This window comes from Oncorhynchus clarkii, chromosome 21 (genome assembly GCF_045791955.1).
Source record: "Oncorhynchus clarkii lewisi isolate Uvic-CL-2024 chromosome 21, UVic_Ocla_1.0, whole genome shotgun sequence".
NCBI classification, from domain to species: domain Eukaryota; kingdom Metazoa; phylum Chordata; class Actinopteri; order Salmoniformes; family Salmonidae; genus Oncorhynchus; species Oncorhynchus clarkii.
The window spans coordinates 2,055,228-2,077,333 of NC_092167.1; the positions used below are offsets into that span (position 1 = coordinate 2,055,228).

The window sequence follows — 22,106 nt, forward strand, 5'->3', positions numbered from 1 at the left end:
TTTAAAAGTAAACATCCTGTTTTTCAAAAGTATCTGTAATCCGATTACAATAATTAAAAAAAATATGGTAATGTAAATGATTATATTTTTTCCCTACTCAGATTACATGTAATCTGTTACTCCGCAACCCCTGGTAATGAGTTCGGATTCTGTGTTTTCACGTGCAAAAGTGATTGTTTTGATTAAAACGCTGCATTTACCTTCCCAATGAAAACTAGTTTGTAAAAGTCGAACATATATATTGTATGGAAAATAGACGTGTTTCTGGACGTCGCAACACGCTGCCTTGTTGACGCCCTGCTACGTCACAAGGCTGGGCGGGTCAGTTTCTATGCCGTCATATCCCCTGGGGGACCGGGAGCCAATAGCGTCGCTCGACAACCCGGAAGAAACAGCAGCCCGAAAAGAGCGCCTGGATTTCAATTTTAGAACAGATACGAAGACATTGACAGGTTCGTTTATCTTTTCAACCTAAGCAACATTTTAATGTCGTGTGTACAGTTATATCGCTGTAAATGTGTAATTCGAGTCACATTCCAGTCGCTACCTTTAACCATGCAGCTTTCCTCGACGTTGTCGTGGAACTTTGCAGAAAACAGGGCTAGCTACGTTCGCTGTTTGTTTGTTAAAGCTAAACGTTATTTGCGGTGCTCACGTAGAAAAACATTTCAGTTCTGTTTTTTAAAACTATTTTTTTGTAGCACTGTTGTCCTGTAGGTTATAGAAAACGTGTTACTTTGTCGCATGCAAGACACATTTGAACGCGCAAAAGCGGCGAGGGAGGAGTGCCCTTCTCATATTGAACAAGTAATCTGCTCGGTTAGGTTGTCAACAAGGCAGCATGATGCATCGTCCTGAAACACATCTCCTTTTTTCCGAACGACTTTTCATTTGGAATGCAGATAAGTCGTGTTTATCAAAAGGAATCACTTGTACCCGTGTGAACACAGAATCCCAGTCATTCCACATGCTGTTACGTCACTGTTGTTTTGCGCCGACTTCCGCCATGGTCTTTGAATAGAGTACCACAGTCATAATACTCATATAACCGAAGGGTCAAACAAGAAAATGGTTCCAATTGTTTTTCCAACATACATTTTTCCCATAACAGATTTTTAGAAACCCTTTTAAGGGTGCTTCTACACCTGCATTGCTTGCTGTTTGGGGGTTTTAGTCTGGGTTTCTGTACAGCACTTTGAGATATCAGCTGCTGTACGAAGGGCTTTTATAAATTTGATTTGATTTAAAATAAGGTAGACCTTTTTCTTCTATTGTGTTATTGACTGTATGCTTGTTTATTCCATGTGTAACTCTGTTGTTGTTGTTGTTTGTGTCGCACTGCTTTGCTTTATCTTGGCCAGGTCGCAGTTGTAAATGAGAACTTGTTCTCAATTAGCCTACCTGGTTAAATAAAGGTGAAATATATATTTTTAAAAAAAGTCTGTGTTCAGTTTATGCTTAACCCGGCACAATGTTTTTGATAACGAAATCTCTATTGGACAAGGCAACTTTTTTAGCAATATATTTGCCTGTATTTACCTCCCAAAAATAAAATGCAAATTATCATAAAGAGCTACATATGCCATGATCTGGACAAGACTGCCACATTGAGGCAACTCAAACTCTGAAGTTTGTATGTAGCATTGTTTTCCCTAAGATGTATACTTCCAGCTTTTTCTGAACTCACTTCTCTCGCATCTAAAACATGGAGGTATGGTCTGCGCAGAACAAATACACTGCTGCAGTTGACCTAGCCTGCGTCAGTTGACCTAGCCTAACCCGTGTCAGTTGACCTAGCCCAGCCCGCGTCAGTTGACCTAGCCTCTCCCGTGTCGGTTGACCTAGCCCGCGTCAGTGTCTTTTTATTTTTTTATTTTTTTTACCTTTACCTTTATTTAACCAGGCAAGTCAGTTAAGAACAAATTCTTATTTTCAATGACAGTCTAGGAACAGTGGGTTAACTGGTCTAGGAACAGTGGGTTTAACTGCCTGTTCAGGAGCAGAACGACAGATTTGTACCTTGTCAGCTCGGGGGTTTGAATTTGCAACCTTCCGGTTACTAGTCCAACACTCTAACCACTAGACTACCCTGCCACCTCTACACTCTAACCACTAGGCTACCCTGCCACCTCTACACTCTAACCACTAGGCTACCCTGCCGCCTCTACACTCTAACCACTAGGCTACCCTACTAGTTGACCTAGCCTAGCCCGCGTCAGTTGACCTAGCCTGTGTCACAAGCCAATCACAGGATGTACCATTTTTGCTTCAATTTTGTCATTTGCAATCTGGCCAGGTTGATATCCAGATTTTAATCTGGTTCCGTCGCACAGTGTGACGTGATGATCGCAATAGACTGAATCTGACGTACAGTCTGAAAAGGTTTTTACTGCTAATGGGGAAGACCTCCAACGTCTGCTTCTTATTGGCTAAGAGGTGTCCTCCCCTCATGCTAATGGGGAAGACCTCCAACGTCTGCTTCTTATTGGCTAAGAGGTGTCCTCCCTTTCTCTCTCTCCCTTCATGTCCCCTGGCTAAGAGGTGTCCTCCCTTTCTCTCTCCCCTTCATGTCCCCTGGCTAAGAGGTGTCCTCCCTTTCTCTCTCCCCTTCATGTCCCCTGGCTAAGAGGTGTCCTCCCTTTCTCTCTCCCCTTCATGTCCCCTGGCTAAGAGGTGTCCTCCCTTTCTCTCTCCCCTTCATGTCCCCTGGCTAAGAGGTGTCCTCCCTTTCTCTCTCCCCTCATGTCCCCTGGCTAAGAGGTGTCCTCCCTTTCTCTCTCCCTTCATGTCCCCTGGCTAAGAGGTGTCCTCCCTTTCTCTCTCACTTCATGTCCCCTGGCTAAGAGGTGTCCTCCCTTTCTCTCTCCCTTCATGTCCCCTGGCTAAGAGGTGTCCTCCCTTTCTCTCTCCCTTCATGTCCCCTGGCTAAGAGGTGTCCTCCCTTTCTCTCTCCCCTCATGTCCCCTGGCTAAGAGGTGTCCTCCCTTTCTCTCTCTCCTCATGTCCCCTGGCTAAGAGGTGTCCTCCCTTTCTCTCTCCCCTCATGTCCCCTGGCTAAGAGGTGTCCTCCCTTTCTCTCTCCCCTCATGTCCCCTGGCTAAGAGGTGTCCTCTCTTTTCTCTCTCCCCTTCATGTCCCCTGGCTAAGAGGTGTCCTCCCTTTCTCTCTCCCCTTCATGTCCCCTGGCTAAGAGGTGTCCTCTCTTTTCTCTCTCCCCTTCATGTCCCCTGGCTAAGAGGTGTCCTCCCTTTCTCTCTCTCTGTGTGTGTGTGTGTGTGTGTGTGTGTGTAACCCAGTGCTATCTCTGACTCCCTCCTCTCTCTGTCTCTCTCTCTCTCTCTCGTCCCTGAACTAGGAATACTCCCTCATTAGTGTCATCTCCTCTGTAGCACCACAGAGCAGGCTGAGACACCTGGGTTGTGTGTCCCAAATGGCACCCTATTCCCTTTTTATAGTGCACTACTTTAGACCAGGCCCATAGTGCACTATATAGGGAATAGGGTGTCATTTGGGACGAGCGTTAGAATCCTGGGCCATTACTTAGTCTGAGGGCAGCGCTTTAGTAGCAATTAACCCCAGTGACATCTCCCAGGGTGCCCGAGTGTCAACGACAGCCTTCCACTAACTAACACACTGTAAACAACAGGGTCTGATTAAGGACACACAGAGTGCCTTTCTGGGAGGGAGAGAGGACGGACTGGGTCAGAGAGAGAGCGAGGACGGACCGGGTCAGAGAGAGAGGGAGCGAGGACGGACCGGGTCAGAGAGAGAGGGAGCGAGGTCGGACCGGGTCAGAGAGAGAGGGAGCGAGGGAGGACGGACCGGGTCAGAGAGAGAGGGAGCGAGGGAGGACGGACCGGGTCAGAGAGAGAGGGAGCGAGGGAGGACGGACCGGGTCAGAGAGAGAGGGAGCGAGGGAGGACGGATCGGGTCAGAGAGAGAAGGAGCGAGGGAGGACGGACCGGGTCAGAGAGAGAGGGAGCGAGGGAGGACGGACCGGGTCAGAGAGAGAGGGAGCGAGGGAGGACGGACCGGGTCAGAGAGAGAGGGAGCGAGGGAGGACGGACCGGGTCAGAGAGAGAGGGAGCGAGGGAGGACGGACCGGGTCAGAGAGAGAGGGAGCGGGGGAGGACGGACCGGGTCAGAGAGAGAGGGAGCGGGGGAGGACGGACCGGGTCAGAGAGAGAGGGAGAGGGGGAGGACGGACCGGGTCAGAGAGAGAGGGAGAGGGCGAGGACGGACCGGGACAGAGAGAGAGGGAGGGAGCGAGGACGGACCGGGACAGAGGGAGGGAGCGAGGACGGACCGGGACAGAGAGAGAGGGAGGGAGCGAGGACGGACCGGGACAGAGAGAGAGGGAGGGAGCGAGGAAGAACCGGGACAGAGAGAGAGAGAGGGAGGGAGCGAGGACGGACCGGGACAGAGAGAGAGCGAGGGAGCGAGGACGGACCGGGTCAGAGAGAGAGGGAGGGAGCGAGGACGGGCCGGGTCAGAGAGAGAGAGGGAGGGAGCGAGGACGGGCCGGGTCAGAGAGAGAGAGGGAGGGAGCGAGGACGGACCGGGTCAGAGAGAGAGAGGGAGGGAGCGAGGACGGACCGGGTCAGAGAGAGAGAGGGAGGGAGCGAGGACGGACCGGGTCAGAGAGAGAGGGAGGGAGCGAGGACGGACCGGGTCAGAGAGGGAGGGAGGGAGCGAGGACGGACCGGGTCAGAGAGGGAGGGAGGGAGCGAGGACGGACCGGGTCAGAGAGGGAGGGAGGGAGGGAGGGAGAGAGGACGGACCGGGTCAGAGAGAGAGGGAGGGAGCGAGGACGGACCGGGTCAGCGAGGGAGGGAGGGAGCGAGGACGGACCGGGTCAGCGAGGGAGGGAGGGAGCGAGGACGGACCGGGTCAGATAGGGAGGGAGGGAGAGAGGACGGACCGGGTCAGAGAGAGAGGGAGGGAGGGAGGACGGACCGGGTCAGAGAGGGAGGGAGGGAGCGAGGACGGACCGGGTCAGAGAGGGAGGGAGGGAGGGAGGGAGGGAGAGAGGACGGACCGGGTCAGAGAGAGAGAGAGGGAGGGAGCGAGGACGGACCGGGACAGAGAGAGAGCGAGGGAGCGAGGACGGACCGGGTCAGAGAGAGAGGGAGGGAGCGAGGACGGGCCGGGTCAGAGAGAGAGAGGGAGGGAGCGAGGACGGGCCGGGTCAGAGAGAGAGAGGGAGGGAGCGAGGACGGACCGGGTCAGAGAGAGAGAGGGAGGGAGCGAGGACGGACCGGGTCAGAGAGAGAGGGAGGGAGCGAGGACGGACCGGGTCAGAGAGGGAGGGAGGGAGCGAGGACGGACCGGGTCAGAGAGGGAGGGAGGGAGCGAGGACGGACCGGGTCAGAGAGGGAGGGAGGGAGGGAGGGAGAGAGGACGGACCGGGTCAGAGAGAGAGGGAGGGAGCGAGGACGGACCGGGTCAGCGAGGGAGGGAGGGAGCGAGGACGGACCGGGTCAGCGAGGGAGGGAGGGAGCGAGGACGGACCGGGTCAGAGAGGGAGGGAGGGAGAGAGGACGGACCGGGTCAGAGAGAGAGGGAGGGAGAGAGGACGGACCGGGTCAGAGAGAGAGGGAGGGAGGGAGCGAGGACGGACCGGGTCAGAGAGGGAGGGAGGGAGAGAGGACGGACCGGGTCAGAGAGAGAGGGAGGGAGGGAGGACGGACCGGGTCAGAGAGAGAGAGAGGGAGGGAGCGAGGACGGACCGGGTCAGAGAGAGAGAGAGAGGGAGGGAGAGAGGACGGACCGGGTCAGAGAGAGAGAGAGAGAGAGAGAGAGGGAGGGAGAGAGAGAGGACAGACCGGGTCAGAGAGAGAGAGGGAGGGAGCGAGGACGGACCGGGTCAGAGAGGGAGGGAGGGAGCGAGGACGGACCGGGTCAGCGAGGGAGGGAGGGAGCGAGGACGGACCGGGTCAGAGAGGGAGGGAGGGAGAGAGGACGGACCGGGTCAGAGAGAGAGGGAGGGAGGGAGGGAGAGAGGACGGACCGGGTCAGAGAGCGAGGGAGGGAGGGAGCGAGGACGGACCGGGTCAGAGAGAGAGAGAGAGAGGGGGAGGGAGAGAGGACGGACCGGGTCAGAGAGAGAGAGAGGGAGGGAGCGAGGACGGACCGGGTCAGAGAGAGAGAGAGAGGGAGGGAGCGAGGACGGACCGGGTCAGAGAGAGAGAGGGAGGGAGAGAGGACGGACCGGGTCAGAGAGAGAGTGAGGGAGAGAGGACGGACCGGGTCAGAGAGAGAGAGAGGGAGGGAGGGAGAGAGGACGGACCGGGTCAGAGAGAGAGGGAGGGAGGGAGGGAGAGAGGACGGACCGGGTCAGAGAGAGAGAGGGAGGGAGAGAGGACGGACCGGGTCAGAGAGAGAGAGAGAGAGAGGGAGGGAGGGAGGGAGAGAGGACGGACCGGGTCAGAGAGAGAGAGGGAGGGAGAGAGGACTGGGTCAGAGAGCAAGGGAGGACTTGTTCAGAGAGCGAGTGAGCGAGGGACTAATTGCATCACCAACCACAGTTCCTTCCTCAACACTGTGTCCTTGGGTCTTCTGCAATACTAATGGTTTATGAGCTCTATGCAATACTTATTCCTTGACGATGTAAAAAATATTAGTGTGACTGTTAATATTGGATATAGCTTTTTCACAAACTTCTAGATTCTAGAGATTTCTAGGCCTAGTGAATTTCAGAAACCTATAATGTTTTGGAAAAAGTCAGGAAAATGTCCAATGTTTTATTCTCTACAGATCTGAGGTCAGTGTCCTCTCCCTAATGATTTCATCTGTCTACAGTTCTGATCTGAGGTCAGTGTCCGCCCCACTAAGACCATGAGTTTCTCCCCCACCCCCGTGGGCCCGCCCGGCAGCCGTAGTGTCCAGGAGCAGAGAGAGAAGTGGGAGAGGAAGAGAACCCGTACAGTCAGGGCCCTGGTCCAAACTGAACAGAAATACTGTAAACAACTACAACTAGTCAACACGGTATGTGAACAGCGACCTGCTATTTATACTGTCATATGTGCCAAATTACACCCTATTCCCTATATTGTGTTCTAGTTTTGATGTGGACCCATGGGGCTCTGTTCAACAGTAGTGAACTGTGTGTAGAATAGGGGGTCATTTTGGGACTCGACCATTTGTCTGCTGAAACAGGAAAGGGGATACCTAGTCAATTGTACAACTGAATGTGTTCAACAGAAATGTCTTCCGCATCCACGCCCAGTTGATGTTGGGGGTTAACTGCCTTGCTCAAGGGCATAACGGCAGATTTGTCCGCCTTGCTGGCTCTGGGATTCGAACCAGCAACCTTTTGGTTACTGGCCCGACGCGCTTAACCTCTTGGCCACCAACTGCCCTTACTATTGACCCGTATTCATAGTGTCTCAGAGTAGGAGTGCTGATCTAGGATCAGTGTTTTGGATCATAATGAATCTGATTACATAGAGGGGGAGGGGGGGGGGGGCTGATCCTAGATCATAATGAATCAGATTACATGGACAGGGGGGGCTGATCCTAGATCATAATGAATCAGATTACATGGACAGGGGGGGCTGATCCTAGATCATAATGAATCAGATTACATAGAGGGGGGGCTGATCCTAGATCATAATGAATCAGATTACATAGAGGGGGGGCTGATCCTAGATCATAATGAATCAGATTACATAGAGAGGGGGGCTGATCCTAGATCATAATGAATCAGATTACATAGAGGGGGGGCTGATCCTAGATCATAATGAATCAGATTACATAGAGGGGGGGCAACAACAGGCCCGTGATGACCCCACATTGGAGAGGAGAGGGGTGTTCTCCGCTCTTTCTACAATCTACATTGTTCTCTTGTATTATGTTGAATACACCGAAGTTCAGTACATCGACCTGAACGTGTAGGCTACGGCCAATAGGAAACAGGCCATTTGGCACATCGACCTGCTGTCTAGTGAACGTGTAGGCTACGACCAATAGGAAACAGGCCATTTGGCATGTCGACCTGCTGTGTATTGAACGTGTAGGCTACGACCAATAGGAAACAGGCCATTTGGCATGTCGACCTGCTGTGTATTGAACGTGTAGGCTACGGCCAATAGGAAACAGGCCATTTGGCATGTCGACCTGCTGTGTATTGAACCAATAGGAAACAGGCCATTTGGCATGTCAACCTGCTGTCTAGTGAACGTGTAGGCTACGGCCAATAGGAAACAGGCCTTCTGGCATGTCGACCTGCTGTCTAGTGAACGTGTAGGCTACGGCCAATAGGAAACAGGCCTTCTGGCATGTCGACCTGCTGTCTAGTGAACGTGTAGGCTACGGCCAATAGGAAACAGGCCTTCTGGCATGTCGACCTGCTGTCTAGTGAACGTGTAGGCTACGGCCAATAGGAAACAGGCCATTTGGCATGTCGACCTGCTGTGTATTGAACCAATAGGAAACAGGCCATTTGGCATGTCGACCTGCTGTGTATTGAACGTGTAGGCTACGGCCAATAGGAAACAGGCCATTTGGCATGTCGACCTGCTGTGTATTGAACGTGTAGGCTACGGCCAATAGGAAACAGGCCATTTGGCATGTCGACCTGCTGTGTATTGAACGTGTAGGCTACGGCCAATAGGAAACAGGCCATTTGGCATGTCGACCTGCTGTGTATTGAACGTGTAGGCTACGGCCAATAGGAAACAGGCCTTCTGGCATGTCGACCTGCTGTCTAGTGAACGTGTAGGCTACGGCCAATAGGAAACAGGCCATTTGGCATGTCGACCTGCTGTCTAGTGAACGTGTAGGCTACGACCAATAGGAAACAGGCCATTTGGCATGTCGACCTGCTGTGTATTGAACGTGTAGGCTACGGCCAATAGGAAACAGGCCATTTGGCATGTCGACCTGCTGTGTATTGAACGTGTAGGCTACGACCAATAGGAAACAGGCCATTTGGCATGTCGACCTGCTGTGTATTGAACGTGTAGGCTACGGCCAATAGGAAACAGGCCATTTGGCATGTCGACCTGCTGTGTATTGAACGTGTAGGCTACGGCCAATAGGAAACAGGCCATTTGGCATGTCGACCTGCTGTGTATTGAACGTGTAGGCTACGGCCAATAGGAAACAGGCCATTTGGCATGTCGACCTGCTGTGTATTGAACGTGTAGGCTACGGCCAATAGGAAACAGGCCATTTGGCATGTCGACCTGCTGTGTATTGAACGTGTAGGCTACGGCCAATAGGAAACAGGCCATTTGGCATGTCGACCTGCTGTGTATTGAACGTGTAGGCTACGGCCAATAGGAAACAGGCCATTTGGCATGTCGACCTGCTGTGTATTGAACGTGTAGGCTACGGCCAATAGGAAACAGGCCATTTGGCATGTCGACCTGCTGTGTATTGAACGTGTAGGCTACGGCCATTTGGCATGTCGACCTGCTGTGTATTGAACGTGTAGGCTACGGCCAATAGGAAACAGGCCATTTGGCATGTCGACCTGCTGTGTATTGAACGTGTAGGCTACGGCCAATAGGAAACAGGCCATTTGGCATGTCGACCTGCTGTGTATTGAACGTGTAGGCTACGGCCAATAGGAAACAGGCCATTTGGCATGTCGACCTGCTGTGTATTGAACGTGTAGGCTACGGCCAATAGGAAACAGGCCTTTTGGCATGTCGACCTGCTGTGTATTGAACGTGTAGGCTACGGCCAATAGGAAACAGGCCATTTGGCATGTCGACCTGCTGTCTATTGAACGTGTAGGCTACGGCCAATAGGAAACAGGCCATTTGGCATGTCGACCTGCTGTGTATTGAACGTGTAGGCTACGGCCAATAGGAAACAGGCCATTTGGCATGTCGACCTGCTGTCTATTGAACGTGTAGGCTACGGCCAATAGGAAACAGGCCATTTGGCATGTCGACCTGCTGTGTATTGAACGTGTAGGCTACGGCCAATAGGAAACAGGCCATTTGGCATGTCAACCTGCTGTCTATTGAACGTGTAGGCTACGGCCAATAGGAAACAGGCCATTTGGCATGTCGACCTGCTGTGTATTGAACGTGTAGGCTACGGCCAATAGGAAACAGGCCATTTGGCATGTCGACCTGCTGTGTATTGAACGTGTAGGCTACGGCCAATAGGAAACAGGCCATTTGGCACGTCGACCTGCTGTGTATTGAACCAATAGGAAACAGGCCATTTGGCATGTCAACCTGCTGTGTATTGACCGTATAGGCTACGGCCAATAGGAAACAGGCCATTTGGCACGTCGACCTGCTGTGTATTGAACCAATAGGAAACAGGCCATTTGGCATGTCAACCTGCTGTGTATTGACCGTGTAGGCTACGGCCAATAGGAAACAGGCCATTTGGCACGTCGACCTACTGTCTATTGAACCAATAGGAAACAGGCCATTCGGCATGTCGACCTGCTGTCTATTGAACCAATAGGAAACAGGCCATTTGGCATGTCGACCTGCTGTGTATTGAACGTGTAGGCTACGGCCAATAGGAAACAGGCCATTTGGCATGTCGACCTGCTGTGTATTGAACGTGTAGGCTACGGCCAATAGGAAACAGGCCATTTGGCATGTCGACCTGCTGTGTATTGAACGTGTAGGCTACGGCCAATAGGAAACAGGCCATTTGGCATGTCGACCTGCTGTGTATTGAACGTGTAGGCTACGGCCAATAGGAAACAGGCCATTTGGCATGTCGACCTGCTGTGTATTGAACCAATAGGAAACAGGCCATTTGGCATGTCAACCTGCTGTCTAGTGAACGTGTAGGCTACGGCCAATAGGAAACAGGCCATTTGGCATGTCAACCTGCTGTGTAGTGAACGTGTAGGCTACGGCCAATAGGAAACAGGCCATTTGGCATGTCGACCTGCTGTCTAGTGAACGTGTAGGCTACGGCCAATAGGAAACAGGCCATTTGGCATGTCGACCTGCTGTGTATTGAACCAATAGGAAACAGGCCATTTGGCATGTCGACCTGCTGTGTATTGAACGTGTAGGCTACGACCAATAGGAAACAGGCCATTTGGCACGTCGACCTGCTGTGTATTGACCGTGTAGGCTACGGCCAATAGGAAACAGGCCATTTGGCATGTCGACCTGCTGTGTATTGAACCAATAGGAAACAGGCCTTCTGGCATGTCGACCTGCTGTCTAGTGAACGTGTAGGCTACGGCCAATAGGAAACAGGCCATTTGGCATGTCGACCTGCTGTCTAGTGAACGTGTAGGCTACGGCCAATAGGAAACAGGCCATTTGGCATGTCGACCTGCTGTGTATTGAACCAATAGGAAACAGGCCTTCTGGCATGTCGACCTGCTGTCTAGTGAACGTGTAGGCTACGGCCAATAGGAAACAGGCCTTCTGGCATGTCGACCTGCTGTCTAGTGAACGTGTAGGCTACGGCCAATAGGAAACAGGCCATTTGGCATGTCGACCTGCTCTGTTGTGCGCTGCCAGACTCCGGTATTGCAGTCAAGTTCCGATATGCTGAGCTGCTGTTTGTGACATCACGATGTCGTCACCGTTGACGATGGCCCACAAACATTGTCGATTTAAAAACAACAAAAAAAACATTTAGACGATGCAATGGTAAAATCGTCCAGCCCTAGACTAGAGTACCGTTGGGCACGCGGACTAGGAGTAATTGAGTTGTCTGTGGTCTAATCTCCTAAACCGTTTCAGTCTCATGGGAATCCAATGGAACCCATGCAGCTAGATAGCAGACAGGCTTAGCTAGACAAATGGAGAGACAAATACTAAGTTATTTTTTCTTGTCTCTGTGTGTGTGTGTGTGTACACGTCTCTGCGTGCGTGTGTGTGTGTGTATGTTTGTGTGTGTGCTCTCTCTTGCAGTACTTTGTGGAGATTCTGAAGGCCAAAGGCACCCTGAGGCAGGACATTAGAGAAAGCATCTTCAGTTCCATTCCATCCGTCTATTCAGTAAACCAGTAAGTATCTCTTTAATAATTAATGATGGGGGGGGACATTAATTGGCACCCTCCCTGGCTCTCTCACTAGTAGTTCAGAGTGTTGGTTTGACAGGCCTCAGACAGCTGAGGGCCTTGTCTACTGAAAGCCTACACAAAAACCCGATTCCAAATGTAGAAAAAAACATATCCTCAAGAAAATAAACAAATCAGCACCGACTTCACTGAAAACCTTCAGGCCAGCGTGACGGCATGAACAAGGTGAACCAAACCTAACCGCTGTCCTCCTTGCCATGTTTAATATCTCTCTGTGTGTGTAAATAACAACCATGTGAGATTTGGATTTCTACAACAACCAGCTATGTTCTTGAACCCTCCAACTCAACTCTGGTCCTGGAAACCAGTTATACTGCATCTAATCAGGATCTGATTTTTAGACCTGAGACACCAGCTGTGGGTGTACAATGAATGATCAGGTCGAACAGAAAACCAGACCCCCTGTAGGGTCAGAGTTGAGTACCCCCTGTTTTGGTAGTGTTCCAATAGAGCCGTAGACATTACAACATAGTCGTGTTCTAGAGTGTTGGTAGTGTTCTGTGTTCCGTGTGGTTCCAATAGAGCCGTAGACATTACAACATAGTCGTGTTCTAGAGTGTTGGTAGTGTTCTGTGTTCCGCATGGTTCCAATAGAGCCGCAGACATTACAACATAGTCGTGTTCTAGAGTGTTGGTAGTGTTCTGTGTTCCGCATGGTTCCAATAGAGCCGTAGACATTACAACATAGTCGTGTTCTAGAGTGTTGGTAGTGTTCTGTGTTCCGTGTGGTTCCAATAGAGCCGTAGACATTACAACATAGTCGTGTTCTAGAGTGTTGGTAGTGTTCTGTGTTCCGCATGGTTCCAATAGAGCCGCAGACATTACAACATAGTCGTGTTCTAGAGTGTTGGTAGTGTTCTGTGTTCCGCATGGTTCCAATAGAGCCGTAGACATTACAACATAGTCGTGTTCTAGAGTGTTGGTAGTGTTCTGTGTTCTGCATGGTTCCAATAGAGCCGTAGACATTACAACATAGTCGTGTTCTATTTAATCATGTGGTTTATAGCTTCACAGAATGAGCGTCGTACTGTGTTGAATAATGATCAGGTGTTGAGTCCCACAGGTCCTCATCTCCACTCTGAGACTGACAGGCTTTCTTCCTGAGAGTGGCATGATGAAGACAGAGGGGTGTATTACTGAGGGCATGTCCCAAACCACTCCCTATATAGTGCACTATGGGCCCTGGTCGAATGTAGTGCTCTATAAAGGGAATAGGGTGTCATTTTGGACGTGGGTAGAGTGTGACTGTATTGGATAAACTGGTTCATCTCTATCAGCGGAGGCTGCTGAGGGGCTCTGAGAATATGAAACACACTTATTCATGTCACTGAGGGAGAGGGGGTAATGTATTACGTTTACATTATGTCAGGATATGTCACTGAGGGAGAGAGGGTAATGCATTACGTTTACATTATGTTAGGATATGTCACTGAGGGAGAGAGGGTAATGCATTACGTTTACATTATGTCAGGATATGTCACTGAGGGAGAGAGGGTAATGCATTACATTATGTCAGGATATGTCACTGAGGGAGAGAGGGTAATGTATTACGTTTACATTATGTCAGGATATGTCACTGAGGGAGAGACGGTAATGTATTACGTTTACATTATGTCAGGATATGTCACTGAGGGAGAGAGGGTAATGTATTACGTTTACATTATGTCAGGATATGTCACTGAGGGAGAGAGGGTAATGCATTACATTATGTCAGGATATGTCACTGAGGGAGAGAGGGTAATGCATTACATTATGTCAGGATATGTCACTGAGGGAGAGACGGTAATGTATTACGTTTACATTATGTCAGGGTATGTCACTGAGGGAGAGACTAATGTATTACGTTTACATTATGTCAGGATATGTCACTGAGGGAGAGACTAATGTATTACGTTTACATTATGTCAGGATATGTCATTGTCAGACATCAGGGATCCTCTGGGAGGAGAGGAGACACAGACTGGTACTAGTCACCATGACAGCCGTGAGCTGGGGAGGAGTGAGCACTGTGTGTGGTAAATGTAGGAAGGAAGGTATAACTCAGTTCACATCCTGTTTTTTAAAAAAAATTGACTTTCCTCCAGGGGAACAACACCGCACACTAATCAGGAATTCCACTGTAATTAAACACTAGCCGACTTATATATTTAATGTAGGAATATTTAGTGTGTTGATGATCCTCCCGTGCCGTTCATCATGGTTCAGGCAGTTTATGAGGAGTTGTGACCAAGACGGTGATAGTATGTAGATGGAAAAAGCTAATTATCCCTCCTCCCTGTTCCACTGTAACAGACTGTAATGACCAACGCCAAAGACAGCGTCGCGTCACCCAGAGGAACTAGAGCAGAATCACAAAGCTATTTGGAGAGATTGATATTCCCTCCCAGGTGTGTCTGGGGAGTTTAATGAGGATGTAACGTGGTGTGATTTGTAGTGTGATACAGATCAAACTGTATCCAGGGTGACGGGAGTAACATCCTTTTCACTGTTGAAAACCTGAGACAAAGTTCTGCTTTCTTTTTGTTTTTATGTGTGTGATCGATAACTACTTCTCTATTCTCCTCCTCCCTTCCACTCTCTATTCTCCTCCTCCCTTCCACTCTCTATTCTCCTCCTCCCTTTCCTTTCCTCCCTCTCTCCTCCTACCTTTCCTCCCTCTCTCCTCCTGCCTTTCCTCCCTCTCTCCTCCTCCCTTTCCTCCCCCTCTCCTCCTCCCTTTCCTCCCCCTCTCCTCCTCCCTTTCCTCCCCCTCTCCTCCTCCCTTTCCTCCCCCTCTCCTCCTCCCTTTCCTCCCCCTCTCCTCCTCCCTTTCCTCCCCCTCTCCTCCTCCCTTTCCTCCCCCTCTCCTCCTCCCTTTCCTCCCCCTCTCCTCCTCCCTTTCCTCCCCCTCTCCTCCTCCCTTTCCTCCCCCTCTCCTCCTCCCTTTCCTCCCCCTCTCCTCCTCCCTTTCCTCCCCCTCTCCTCCTACCTTTCCTCCCTCTCTCCTCCTACCTTTCCTCCCTCTCTCCTCCTACCTTTCCTCCCTCTCTCCTCCTACCTTTCCTCCCTCTCTCCTCCTACCTTTCCTCCCTCTCTCCTCCTCCCTTTCCTCCCTCTCTCCTCCTCCCTTCCCCACTACTCTATTCTCCTCTCCTTCTCCCTTCCCCACTACTCTATTCTCCTCTCCTTCTCCCTTCCCCACTACTCTCTCCTCCTCCCTTCCACTCTACTCTCCCCTCCGATCTTCTCGTTCTCTTCTTCCTGACGGCCACACTATTTAATCACCCTGAAAAACAGTCTGGAAGTTGTAATTTGTAGTTTTATATTTATCATAATATCCTCTGGCTGTGAGAGGAGGGAAGAAACGGAAACATGTTTTTCTTGCCCTTTGCCCTCGTTAGCCCGACTCTCCTGCTAAGTGTGTGTGCGTTTCGAGTGTGTGTGTGTGCGCGCGCTTGTGTCTCCTGGCTGTGTGTGTCTCTCTCTCTCCTGGCTGTGTGTGTGTGTGTCTCCTGGCTGTCTCTGAGTCTTCTGATTACCAACAGGTCTACCTCGGCCCGATGCTTTCATTGCAATCTATTTAAATCAACTTCAGAGCTCCTTCTTTCCAGCGACGTGAGGATGTAATGTCTCTGGGAACATCATTAGACCAGTGCAGTCAGGAGTTGTACATGTCTAATTGTTGAGCACTCTTTTTATGTATTCATGTTATTTGTTACTGTGGTGATCAGACGGTTCTATGTGGTAATATTTAGTGATGGGGGGGGGGGGATCGATGCTGTTACATATGACAATATTATTTTCGACGACATTATAATGATACTTTTACTCCAAATATGGATTTGGCATCAGATTGCTAGCGCTAGTCGACTCTACATGTAGAATCGACTCTATGTATAGAATCGACTCTACGTATAGAATCGGATCTACATGCAGAATCGGATCTACATGCAGAATGTGATTTACATGCAGAATGTGATTTACATATCGTATCGGCATCTAAGTATTGTGAGAATATCGTACTGTGATGTCCATTGCAATATTTCTAGGGCTGGGTATTTCCGGGGACGATACGATATTCCCAGAATGCTTAGTTGCCAATACTATATTGTGATTATCTTGACATGTTATCATGAGGATGTGTTGTCGATGCTGATCATCATTGTTAATTGTCTCTCTCTCTCTCTACTCTGCAGGACGTTGTTGGTCCGTCTGGAGAACGGGGACTTGGGCCGTGGATTTGATGACTTCTGTCCTCACCTCCACCACTACGTTACCTACGTAGACAACATCCAGAACGCCAGCAAGGTCCTGGCGGTAAGAACACTTCTTATTGTATTGTTGTGATCAACAACTCTCAGAACCCTGTGAGGTTCTGTGTTCCGGTAAGAACACTTCTTATTGTTGTGAACAACAACTCTCAGAACCCTGTGAGGTTCTGTGTTCCGGTAAGAACACCTCTTATTGTATTGTTGTGAACAACAACTCTCAGAACCCTGTGAGCTTCTGTGTTCCGGTGAGAACACCACTTCTTATTGTATTGTTGTGAGCAGCAACTCTCAGAACCCTGTGAGGTTCTGTGTTCCGGTAAGAACACCACTTCTTATTGTATTGTTGTGAGCAGCAACTCTCAGAACCCTGTGAGCTTCTGTGTTCCGGTAAGAACACCACTTCTTATTGTATTGTTGTGAGCAGCAACTCTCAGAACCCTGTGAGCTTCTGTGTTCCGGTAAGAACACCACTTCTTATTGTATTGTTGTGAGCAGCAACTCTCAGAACCCTGTGAGCTTCTGTGTTCCGGTAAGAACACCACTTCTTATTGTATTGTTGTGAGCAGCAACTCTCAGAACCCTGTGAGCTTCTGTGTTCCGGTAAGAACACCACTTCTTATTGTATTGTTGTGAGCAGCAACTCTCAGAACCCTGTGAGCTTCTGTGTTCCGGTAAGAACACCACTTCTTATTGTATTGTTGTGAGCAGCAACTCTCAGAACCCTGTGAGCTTCTGTGTTCCGGTAAGAACACCACTTCTTATTGTATTGTTGTGAGCAGCAACTCTCAGAACCCTGTGAGGTTCAGTGTTCCGGTAAGAACACTTCTTATTGTATTGTTGTGAGCAGCAACTCTCAGAACCCTGTGAGGTTCAGTGTTCCGGTAAGAACAATTCTTATTGTATTGTTGTGAGCAACAACTCTCAGAACCCTGTGAGGTTCTGTGTTCCGGTAAGAACACTTCTTATTGTATTGTTGTGAGCAGAAACTCTCAGAACCCTGTGAGGTTCTGTGTTCCGGTAAGAACACTTCTTATTGTATTGTTGTGAACAACAACTCTCAGAACCCTGTGAGGTTCAGTGTTCCGGTAAGAACACTTCTTATTGTATTGTTGTGAGCAGCAACTCTCAGAACCCTGTGAGGTTCTGTGTTCCGGTAAGAACACTTCTTATTGTATTGTTGTGATCAACAACTCAGAGCTGTCATACAGGACTGTATAAGACCATATAGACCACCCCATACAGGACTGTATAAGACCATATAGACCACCCCATACAGGACTGGTTAAGACCATATAGACCACCCCATACAGGACTGTATAAGACCCTATAGACCACCCCATACAGGACTGTATAAGACCATATAGACCACCCCATACAGGACTGTATAAGACCATATAGACCACCCCATACAGGACTGTATAAGACCATATAGACCACCCCATACAGGACTGTATAAGACCATATAGACCACCCCATACAGGACTGTATAAGACCATATAGACCACCCCATACAGGACTGGTTAAGACCATATAGACCACCCTATACAGGACTGTATAAGACCCTATAGACCACCCCATACAGGACTGTATAAGACCATATAGACCACCCCATACAGGACTGTATAAGACCGTATAGACCACCCCACACAGGACTGTATAAGACCATATAGACCACCCCATACAGGACTGTATAAGACCATATAGACCACCCCATACAGGACTGTATAAGACCATATAGACCACCCCATACAGGACTGGTTAAGACCATATAGACCACCCCATACAGGACTGTATAAGACCATATAGACCACCCCATACAGGACTGTATAAGACCATATAGACCACCCCATACAGGACTGTATAAGACCATATAGACCACCCCATACAGGACTGTATAAGACCATATAGACCACCCCATACAGGACTGTATAAGACCATATAGACCACCCCATACAGGACTGTATAAGACCATATAGACCACCCCATACAGGACTGTATAAGACCATATAGACCACCCCATACAGGACCGTATAGACCACCCCATACAGGACCGTATAGACCACCCCATACAGGACCGTATAGACCACCCCATACAGGACCGTATAGACCACCCCATACAGGACCGTATAGACCACCCCATACAGGACTGTATAGACCACCCCATACAGGACTGTATAGACCACCCCATATAGGACTGTGTAAGACCATATAGACCACCCCACACAGGACCGTATAGACCACCCCATACAGGACTGTATAAGACCATATAGACTACCCCATACAGGACCGTATAGACCACCCCATACAGGACTGTATAGACCACCCCATACAGGACTGTATAGACCACCCCATACAGGACTGTATAGACCACCCCATACAGGACCGTATAGACCACCCCATACAGGACCGTATAGACCACCCCATACAGGACTGTATAGACCACCCCATATAGGACTGTATAAGACCATATAGACCACCCCACACAGGACCGTATAGACCACCCCATACAGGACTGTATAGACCACCCCATACAGGACTGTATAAGACCATATAGACCACCCCATACAGGACCGTATAGACCACCCCATACAGGACCGTATAGACCACCCCATACAGGACCGTATAGACCACCCCATACAGGACCGTATAGACCACCCCATACAGGACCGTATAGACCACCCCATACAGGACCGTATAGACCACCCCATACAGGACCGTATAGACCACCCCATACAGGACCGTATAGACCACCCCATACAGGACCGTATAGACCACCCCATACAGGACCGTATAGACCACCCCATACAGGACCGTATAGACCACCCCATACAGGACCGTATAGACCACCCCATACAGGACCGTATAGACCACCCCATACAGGACCGTATAGACCACCCCATACAGGACCGTATAGACCACCCCATACAGGACCGTATAGACCACCCCATACAGGACCGTATAGACCACCCCATACAGGACCGTATAGACCACCCCACACAGGACCGTATAGACCACCCCACACAGGACTGTATAAGACCATATAGACCACCCCATACAGGACTGTATAAGACCATATAGACCACCCCATACAGGACTGGTTAAGACCATATAGACCACCCCATACAACGTTGTTCTGAGGACAGGACACGTCTGGTTGACGACGTTGGTCTGAGGACGGGACGCTGTCTGGTTGACGACCTTGGTCTGAGGACGGGACGCTGTCTGGTTGACGACGTTGGTCTGAGGACGGGACGCTGTCTGGTTGACGACGTTGGTCTGAGGACAGGACGCTGTCTGGTTGACGACGTTGGTCTGAGGACGGGACGCTGTCTGGTTGACGACGTTGGTCTGAGGACGGGACACATTTGTTGTGCCTTTTTATTTAGCTTTGTCCTTTTGGCCAGACCAAAAGTAGTGCACTAAATAGGTAATAGGGTGCATCAGATTTGCTTCACTTAAAAGAAGTGTAGATCCGTCCTTGAGCAAGGCACTTAACCCTAATTTGCTGTAGGGGGGTTGGCCGTACTACTGTGGCTGACACTGTAAAACAACACATTTTATTGCACCCGTCTGGTGTCAGGTTAGGCAACAACACATCCTCAACAACAACAACACATCCTACAACAACACATCCTCAACAACAACAACACATCCTCAACAACACATCCTCAACAACACATCCTCAACAACAACACATCCTCAACAACACATCCTCAACAACAACAACACATCCTCAACAACACATCCTCAACAACAACACATCCTCAACAACAACAACACATCCTCAACAACACATCCTCAACAACAACAACACATCCTCAACAACAACAACAACACATCCTCAACAACACATCCTCAACAACAACAACACATCCTCAACAACAACAACACATCCTCAACAACAACAACACATCCTCAACAACACATCCTCAACAACACATCCTCAACAACACATCAACAACAACAACAACACATCCTCAACAACAACAACACATCCTCAACAACAACAACAACACATCCTCAACAACAACAACAACACATCCTCAACAACAACAACAACAACACATCCTCAACAACAACAACAACAACACATCCTCAACAACAACAACAACAACACATCCTCAACAACAACAACACATCCTCAACAACAACAACAACAACACATCCTCAACAACAACAACAACAACACATCCTCAACAACAACAACAACAACACATCCTCAACAACAACAACAACAACACATCCTCAACAACAACAACAACAACACATCCTCAACAACAACAACAACAACACATCCTCAACAACAACAACAACAACACATCCTCAACAACAACAACAACAACACATCCTCAACAACAACAACAACAACACATCCTCAACAACAACAACAACAACACATCCTCAACAACAACAACAACAACACATCCTCAACAACAACAACAACAACAACACATCCTCAACAACAACAACAACAACAACACATCCTCAACAACAACAACACATCCTCAACAACAACAACACATCCTCAACAACACATCCTCAACAACAACAACACATCCTCAACATGGGGCCCCTCAGGGATGTGTGCTTAGTCCCGTCCTGTACTCCCTTTTCACCTACAACTGCATGACTGCATGACTGCACGGCCAAGCACGACTTCAACACCATCATCAAGTTTGCATGACAACACAACAGTGGTAGGCCGGATCGCCGACAACAAGGAGACAAGCCTATAGGGAAGAGGTCAGAGACCTGGCAGTGTGGTGCCAGGGGCAACAACGTGAGCAAGACAAAGGAAATGATTGTGGACTACAGGAAAAGGATGGCAAAACATGCCCACTTTCACATCCTCGGGGCTGTAGTGGAGCGGGTCGAGAATGTCAAGTTCCTCGGTGTCCACATCACCAACAAACTAACATGGTCCAAACACACCAAGATAGTCGTGAAGAGGGCACGCAACACCTTTTCTCCCTCAGGAGACTGAAAAGATTTGGCTTGGCACCTTAGATCCTCAAAAGTTTCTACAGCTGCATCAAGAGTATCCTGACCAGTTGCATCACTGCCTGGTACGGCAACTGCTCGGCCTCCGACAGCAAGGCACTACAGAGGGTAGTGCGTACGGCCCAGTACTTCACCGGGGCCAAGCTTCCTGCCATCTAGGACCTCTATACCAGGCGGTGTCAGAGGATTGCCCAAAGAATTGTCAGACTCCAGTCACCCAAGTCATAGTGTTTTTTCAGAAGGCACTGTTTTTATTCACCTCAGCCTAAGTGATGCACCGCCGTTAACACGCTAACGAGTCTCTTAACACGCTAATAACACAGCCCCGTGTTTCAGCAATTACAGGCGTGTTAGCAAAGTAGACCCGGTGGAGGAATCAATTCCAACTCCCCTGCTCTGTCCCTAATCAATGAGATCGGTCAATGGTCTCTCTGCAGACAGACTCATCCTTCCTCTTAACCAAGACATTCATATCACTGCGGCTGTCGGCTCCGTGCGGCTGTTAGTAGCTCCGTAGTGATGTTAGCTCCGTAGTGACGTTAGTAGCTCCGTAGTGATGTTAGCTCCGTAGTGATGTTAGCAGCTCCGTAGTGATGTTAGCAGCTCCGTAGTGATGTTAGCAGCTCCGTAGTGATGTTAGTAGCTCCGTAGTGATGTTAGTAGCTGCGTAGTGATGTTAGTAGCTGCGTAGTGATGTTAGTAGCTGCGTAGTGATGTTAGTAGCTGCGTAGTGATGTTAGTAGCTCCGTAGTGATGTTAGTAGCTCCGTAGTGATGTTAGTAGCTCCGTAGTGATGTTGTTAGCTCCGTAGTGATGTTGTTAGCTCC

The 22,106-nt window shown here is 49.7% G+C and overlaps 1 protein-coding gene across 1 annotated transcript in view; it reads left to right on the forward strand.

Annotated features, from left to right (window-relative positions):
* The first annotated feature begins 388 nt into the window (after positions 1–388).
* Positions 389–22,106, forward strand: part of LOC139379560 (rho guanine nucleotide exchange factor 39-like) — a 62,122-nt gene continuing 40,404 nt past the window's right edge. The window contains exons 1-4 of the mRNA XM_071122376.1: positions 389–452; positions 6,802–6,987; positions 11,859–11,953; positions 16,204–16,324. Of these exons, the coding sequence (XP_070978477.1) occupies positions 6,838–6,987; positions 11,859–11,953; positions 16,204–16,324 (366 nt within the window). The 5' untranslated portion in view covers positions 389–452; positions 6,802–6,837. The remainder of the gene's footprint in view (positions 453–6,801; positions 6,988–11,858; positions 11,954–16,203; positions 16,325–22,106) is intronic.